Source organism: Salvelinus alpinus, chromosome 27 (genome assembly GCF_045679555.1).
Source record: "Salvelinus alpinus chromosome 27, SLU_Salpinus.1, whole genome shotgun sequence".
Taxonomy (NCBI): Eukaryota; Metazoa; Chordata; class Actinopteri; order Salmoniformes; family Salmonidae; genus Salvelinus; species Salvelinus alpinus.
Genome location: NC_092112.1, coordinates 3,369,551 through 3,377,371, shown reverse-complemented (window position 1 = coordinate 3,377,371; position 7,821 = coordinate 3,369,551). Strand labels below are relative to the sequence as shown.

General features: G+C 46.9%; 1 protein-coding gene across 1 annotated transcript in view; it reads right to left on the bottom strand.

The window, feature by feature from the left end:
* Positions 1–2,524: 2,524 nt before the first annotated feature.
* mcm3 (minichromosome maintenance complex component 3) overlaps positions 2,525–7,821 on the bottom strand; it is an 18,738-nt gene continuing 13,441 nt past the window's right edge. The window contains exons 15-17 of the mRNA XM_071369265.1: positions 6,368–6,441; positions 6,008–6,101; positions 2,525–3,274 (exon numbers count right to left, since the gene is read on the bottom strand). Coding sequence (XP_071225366.1) covers positions 3,076–3,274; positions 6,008–6,101; positions 6,368–6,441 — 367 coding nt within the window. The 3' untranslated portion in view covers positions 2,525–3,075. The remainder of the gene's footprint in view (positions 3,275–6,007; positions 6,102–6,367; positions 6,442–7,821) is intronic.

The window sequence follows — 7,821 nt, the reverse complement described above, 5'->3', positions numbered from 1 at the left end:
TTTAAATAACATAGCTACATACAGAAGGGTTTTAAATAACATAGCTACATACAGAAGTCATTAAAATAACATAGCTACATACAGAAGGGTTTTAAATAACATAGTTACATACAGAAGGGTTTTAAATAACAGCTACATACAGAAGTGGTTGCATTATTTTTACTGTTCAACACCACCATGACCCAAGCTAAGACAAAATAACTTGTCGATATATAGGGGAACACTTTACATCGAAGTGGACATTTGACACTAGCCTGAAACCCAGACCTGTTTGGTGCTAATTCCACTCCACAAACAGACTGGCACCCAGGGTAACATCACAGACTAATGTGAAAGGTGTATTCAGGGTAACTTCAGACTAATGTGAAAGGTGTATTCTCAGGGTAACTTCACAGACTAATGTGAAAGGTGTATCCAGTGAAAGGTGTATTCAGGGGTACTCACAGAGGAGAGGCAGGGTGTGAAACCTGTAGATGTTAGATAGAGGAGAGGCAGTGTGTGGAACCTGTAGATGGTAGAGGTCGAGGAGGGGCCAGGTGTGGAACCTGTAGATGGGAGATAGAGGAGAGGCCAGGTGTGGAACCTGTAGATGGTAGAGGTAGAGGAGAGGCAGGGTGTGGAACCTGTAGATGGTAGAGGTCGAGGAGGGGCCAGATGTGGAACCTGTAGATGGGAGATAGAGGAGAGGCCAGGTGTGGAACCTGTAGATGGTAGGTAGAGGAGAGGCCGGGTGTGGAACCTGTAGAGGAGAGGCAGGTTGTGGAACCTGTAGATGGTAGATAGAGAAGAGGCAGGGTGTGAAACCTGTAGATGGGAGATAAAGAGGCAGGGTGTGGAACCTGTAGATGGTAGGTATAGGAGTGGCAGGGTGTGGAACCTGTAGATGGGAGAGGAGAGGCAGGGTGTGGAACCTGTAGATGGTAGGTGGAGGAGTGGCAGGGTGTGGAACCTGTAGATGGGAGAGGAGAGGCAGGGTGTGGAACCTGTAGATGGTAGAGGAGAGGCAGGGTGTGGAACCTGTAGATGGGAGAGGAGAGGCAGGGTGTGGAACCTGTAGATGGTAGAGAAGAGGCAGGGTGTGGAACCTGTAGATGGGAGATAGAGGAGAGGCAGGGTGTGGAACCTGTAGATGGGAGATAGAGGCAGGGTGTGGAACCTGTAGATGGTAGAGGAGAGGCCAGGTGTGGAACCTGTAGATGGTAGATAGAGGAGAGGCAGGGTGTGGAACCTGTAGATGGTAGAGAAGAGGCAGGGTGTGGAACCTGTAGATGGGAGATAGAGGAGAGGCAGGGTGTGGAACCTGTAGATGGGAGAGGAGAGGCCAGGTGTGGAACCTGTAGATGGTAGGTGGAGGAGTGGTAGGGTGTGGAACCTGTAGATGGGAGAGGAGAGGCAGGGTGTGGAACCTGTAGATGGTAGAGGAGAGGCAGGGTGTGGAACCTGTAGATGGGAGAGGAGAGGCAGGGTGTGGAACCTGTAGATGGGAGAGGAGAGGCAGGGTGTGGAACCTGTAGATGGTAGAGAAGAGGCAGGGTGTGGAACCTGTAGATGGGAGATAGAGAGGCAGGGTGTGGAACCTGTAGATGGTAGAGAAGAGGCAGGGTGTGGAACCTGTAGATGGGAGATAGAGGAGAGGCAGGGTGTGGAACCTGTAGATGGGAGATAGAGGAGAGGCAGGGTGTGGAACCTGTAGATGGTAGAGGAGAGGCCAGGTGTGGAACCTGTAGATGGTAGATAGAGGAGAGGCAGGGTGTGGAACCTGTAGATGGTAGAGGAGAGGCCAGGTGTGGAACCTGTAGATGGTAGATAGAGAGGCAGGGTGTGGAACCTGTAGATGGTAGAGGTCGAGGAGGGGCCAGGTGTGGAACCTGTAGATGGTAGAGGTCGAGGAGGGGCCAGGTGTGGAACCTGTAGATGGTAGAGGTCGAGGAGAGGCCAGGTGTGGGCTGGGGGTAAGAATTGGGTCGATAGAGGAAACTCACTTTGAAAGGAGGCAGTGGGCTGGGGTTAGACGGAGTTAGGCGAGAGAGTTGAGGTAGGCAGTGGGCTGGGGTTAGACGGAGTTAGGCGAGAGAGTTGAGGTAGGCAGTGGGCTGGGGCATGCAGCTCAGGAGAGATGACTCAGGCGTGGGTGTAGAGAGACTAGCCTGGATGGAGGTTCGGCTCGGGGCTACGGGGTTCCTTATCTGCCCAATCAAAACCACAGCTTATGATTTCCCCAGTGTACAACATAGTGAAACCGCATTTCACAGGCAGCTGTACCTCACTGCATTGTTCATCTGTTTTATAGACGTGACATGGTTTCGCTTTGCATAAAATGCAGATCTATTATCAAATCGACCGCAAGGGACACACTGTCCCGATGTGTTCTCGCTGTGTGTGTGTGTGTTCTCGCTGTGTGTGTGTGTGTGTGTGTGTGTGTGTGTGTGTGTGTGTGTGTGTGTGTGTGTGTGTGTGTGTGTGTGTGTGTGTGTGTGTAAATGAAAGCCTAGCACAAGCTGCTAGTGTCCAAGCAATCACAATGTTCAACATCAAAGTCATTTTATTTTCCATCTCGATGCACTATTACAGTTGACAACCCTTTACAATGAAAACCTTTTCTTTTAACAAAACAATATATACAAGAAAGGTATTTTTCTTTAAAAGAAATATTAAAACTATAAACCGAAAGCATAAAACGATGCAGATGCTCTAGGGAGACTCGTGATTGTAACCAGACCTTGAACATCCCATAATATGTAGCTAAAACATGCGTAGAGCAAAGAAACTAAACTTTGTGAAACTGATCAAGAATTAACCTACGAACATTACAACAAAATAAAACCATAATCCTTTCAACTACTTTTTAGTCCATAAGTGGTTATTGCCCCCCAAAAAAAGGCAAATTGGAAGAAGCGAGTGGACCCAAAAGAACTAGTCAAAATCCACTTCAATTATTTCTGAATTCCTTCTCATCCTTCTTGGTCTCAAATGGGAAACAAACTCTCCATTCAGACTCATCTCCTTCTGTCCTCTCCCTTCACCTCTTCTTTACTTTGGTCTAAGATGAGGAAGAAGATGTTTTCCCCTTGGTCTTTAGATGAGGAAGATGATGTCGTCAGCCAACATGATCTGGTTGTCGTCCTGCATGCGAGCGAGGGCGGCCCGGACCTCTGTCAGGGTGAAGGGGCCGTCTCTGTCCTTGTTGACGCTCTCCATCAGAGAGTTCATACCAACGGACTGAGCATGTGCAGAACGGAACACCTCCAGGAGGGAGGACTTAAACTCCTTCAGCCTGGAGAACAACAGGAAGAGAGAGAAATTAATTAAGGAAAAATCTTATCTATGTGAGGTACATAAAAGACGAGATTCTGTGTATTTTTGTTGTTGTTTACATAAACTCAGCAAAAAAATAAATGTCCTCACACTGTCAACTGCGTTTACCCTTCAGCAAACTGAACATATGTAAATATTTATGTGTGTTACATAATAATAAAATAGCGCTTTTCATGACAGAAAATTATTGCATAAAAAGCTAAACAAACACGTGTAGTAGAAATGGAATGTCTCTATTTGATTTCAGATGATTTCAGATGATTTCAGATGCAGTAGTTGTTGTAATTCTTCCCGACAGATTAAACCATAAAACTGGAGCTGCATTATTAGAGTCCAAACAGACAGATAGATATAAGACAACAACAAAAATGGACTTCGAAACCCAATTCTGAGTCAATACCACGAGATTTAAGTGATCAACCCCCAGAGCATTCAAAAATGTTTTTATTTTTATGTAAAATATTTACAGCGCTCTCTGCATAGGTAACCTCATGGCAGGTGGCGGTGCACCAGGGAGGGGGGAAATAAATTAACAAAAACACTGAACAAAAACATAAAAATGCAACAATTTCCCCCAAAAATGTTGAATTACAGTTCTTATAAGGAATTCAGACAATTGAAATAAATTCATTAGGCCCTAATCTATGAATATCACATGACTGGCGACACAACAGTGGTAGGCCTGATCACCGACACCGATGAGACACCTTATAGGGAGGTGGTCCGAGAACTGGCAGTGTGGTGCCAGGACAACAACCTCTCCCTCAATGTGAGCAAGACTAAGGAGATGATTGTGGACCACATGAAAAGGCGGGCCGAACACGCCCCCATTGACATCGACGTGGCTGTAGTGGAGCAGGTTGAGAGCTTCAAGTTCCTTGGTGTCCACATCGCCAACAAACTATCATGGTCCAAACATACCAAGATAGTCGTGAAGAGGGCACAAGAAAACCGATTCCCCGTCAGGAGACTGAAAAGATTTGGCATGGGACCCCAGATCCTCAAAAGGTTCTACAGCTGCACCATCGAGAGCATCCTGACTTGTGGCATCACCGCCTGGTATGGCAACTGCTCGGCATCTGACCGCAAGGCTCTACAGAGGGTAGTGCGTACGGCCCAGTACATCACTGGGGCCAAGCTTCCTGCCATCCAGACCAATATACCAGGCGGTGTCAGAGGAAAGCTCATAAAATTGTCAGCGACTCCAGTCACCCAAGTTATAGACTGTTTTCTCTGCTACCGCACGGCGGTATCGGAGCGCCAAGTCCAGGACCAAGAGGCTCCTCAATAGCTTCTACCCCCAACCCATAAGACTGCTGAACAATTAATAAAATGGCCACCGGACTATTTACATTGACCCCCTCCCCCCTCCCTCTATTTGTTTTGTACACTGCTGCTACTCGCTGTTTATTATCTATGCATAGTCACTTCACCCCTACCAACATGTACAACTTACCTTGACTAACCTGTACCTCCGCACACTGACTCGGTACTGGTACCTCCTGTATACAGCCTCGTTATTGTTATTTTATTGTGTTACTTTTTATAATTTTTTTTACTTTCGTTTATTTGATCAATATTTTCTTAACTTTTTCTTGAACTGCACTGTTGGTTAAGGGCTTGTAAGTAAGCATTTCACGCTAAAGTCTACACTTGTTGTATTCGGCGTACGTGACTAATAAAGTTTGATTTGAGATATGCTGGTCTGTTGGTCATAGATATTTTTTTTAAACTAGGGGCGTGGATCAGAAAACCAGTCAGTATCTGGTGTGACCACCATTTGCCTCATGCAGCGCAACACATCTCCTTCACATAGAGTTGATCAGGCTGTTGATCAGGCTGTGGAATGTTGTCCCACTCCTCTTCAATGGCTGTGCGAAGTTGCTGGATATTGGCGGGAACTGGAACATGTCGATCCAGAGCATCCCAAACATGCTCAACGGGTGACATGTCTGGTGAGTCTGCAGGCCATGGAAGAACTGGGATATTTTCAGCTTCCAGGAACAGGGTACAGATCCTTGCGACATGGGGCCATACATTATCATGCTGAAAGATGAGGTGATGGCTGCGGATGAATGGCACGACAACGGGCCTCAGGATTGTGCGTGGTTACACGTGGTCTGCGGTTGTGAGGCCGATTGGAATGTACTGCCAAATTCTCTAAAATGGCATTGGAGGCTTATGGTAGAGAAATTAACATTTAATTATCTGGCACCAGCTCTGGAGGACATTCCTGCAGTCAGCATGCCAATTGCACACTCCCTCAACTTGAGACATCTGTGGCATTGGGTTTTGTGACAAAACTGCACATTTTAGAGTGGCCTTTTATTGTCCCCAGCACAAGGTGCAGCTGTGTAATGATCATGCTGTTTAATCAGCTTCTTGATATGCCACACCTGTCAGGTGGATGGATTATCTTGACAAATGAGAAATGCTCACTAACAGGGATGTAAACAAATTTGTCCACAACATTTCAGAGAAATAAGCTTTTTGTGCGTCTGGAACATTTCTGGGATCGTTTATTTCAGCTCATGAAACATGAGACCAACACGTTACATGTTGTTATCATATTTTTGTTGAGAATACTTCCATTCATATTAGACTATAGTTCCATTTCAGCTACAGATCTGAGCACACTGGTACCAAGTCCGCCATTTTGCTGTCACCTATACAGTACTCGACTGCCACCCACCTGTCTGCAGACACCTCCGTCTGTCCGTCCTGGCTTGGCGGGACAGGGGCATCCATAGGCTCCTCCTCTGCCGGCTTGGGCGTGCCAGCCTGGACTGTGGAAGGGGTAAACAGAGTTCATTGTCAGACCAGGGCCAGGCATTTAGAGAGTTGGATCAACTTTTAAATATTATTCTAATAGTAGACAGGTTTATTTTTTTTGTTTAATTCAACCTTTATTTAACTAGGCAAGTCTTTAAAGAACAAATTCTTATTTAAAATGAATTCATTGTAAATGAGAATTTGTTCTTAACTGACTTGCCTAGTTAAATAAAAATGAATCTATGGGGTGAGATTAGGGTGGTAAATGTGTATCTTTTACTCTCAGGGATGTCCTTCTCTCCAGCGAAGTCATACGGGTCGTAGACCTCGCTGCTCTGGGAACCACGGCGACTCCTACAAACACAGAATTACAGAGAGCACAGGTTAGACAACGTGTAAACAAATCTACCCTCCTGTGTTTTAACCCTTTAACCCTTTATTCATACAGCGTCGCGTCAAAGATCAAATATCCTTCAGAAGAGGGAATGAGCTAGTTAATGGCCTCTGTAACAGTGTTTTTTAAACCTTTCCTCGGGGGCCCCCAGATGTTTCAGCATGTTGGTGTACCCTGAACTAGCTCTCCTGATTTAAACCTTTCCTCAGGGGCCCCCAGATGTTTCAGCATGTTGGTGTAGCCCTGAACTAGCTCTCCTGATTTAAACCTTTCCTCGGGGGCCCCCAGATGTTTCAGCATGTTGGTGTAGCCCTGAACTAGCTCTCCTGATTTAAACCTTTCCTCGGGGGCCCCCAGATGTTTCAGCATGTTGGTGTAGCCCTGAACTAGCTCTCCTGATTTAAACCTTTCCTCAGGGGCCCCCAGATGTTTCAGCATGTTGGTGTACCCTGAACTAGCTCTCCTGATTCATCTAGTCAACGGCTTCATGATTAGTTGACCTGATGTGGAAGAGATGGAAGGGATGGGGGTCCCGGAGGAGAAGGTGTCAGTGGAGGTGTGATTATGGGGGTCCGAGAAGGACACTAGTGGAGGTGTGATTATGGGGGATCGAGAAGGACACTAGTGGACGTGTGATTATGGGGGTCCGAGAAGGACACTAGTGGAGGTGTGATTATGGGGGTCTGAGAAGGACACTAGTGGAGGTGTTATTATGGGGGTCCGAGAAGGACACTAGTGGAGGTGTGATTATGGGGGTCCCGGAGGAGAAGGTGTCAGTCGAGGTGTGATTATGGGGGTCTGAGAAGGACACTAGTGGAGGTGTCATTATGGGGGTCCGAGAAGGACACTAGTGGAGGTGTGATTATGGGGGTCTGAGAAGGACACTAGTGGAGGTGTCATTATGGGGGTCTGAGAAGGACACTAGTGGAGGTGTGATTATGGGGGTCTGAGAAGGACACTAGTGGAGGTGTGATTATGGGGGTCTGAGAAGGACACTAGTGGAGGTGTGATTATGGGGGTCTGAGAAGGACACTAGTGGAGGTGTGATTATGGGGGTCTGAGAAGGACGACTAGTGGAGGTGTGATTATGGGGGTCTGAGAAGGACACTAGTGGAGGTGTGATTATGGGGGTCTGAGAAGGACACTAGTGGAGGTGTGATTATGGGGGTCTGAGAAGGACGATAGTGGAGGTGTGATTATGGGGGTCTGAGAAGGACACTAGTGGAGGTGTGATTATGGGGGTCTGAGAAGGACACTAGTGGAGGTGTGATTATGGGGGTCTGAGAAGGACACTAGTGGAGGTGTGATTATGGGGGTCTGAGAAGGACACTAGTGGAGGT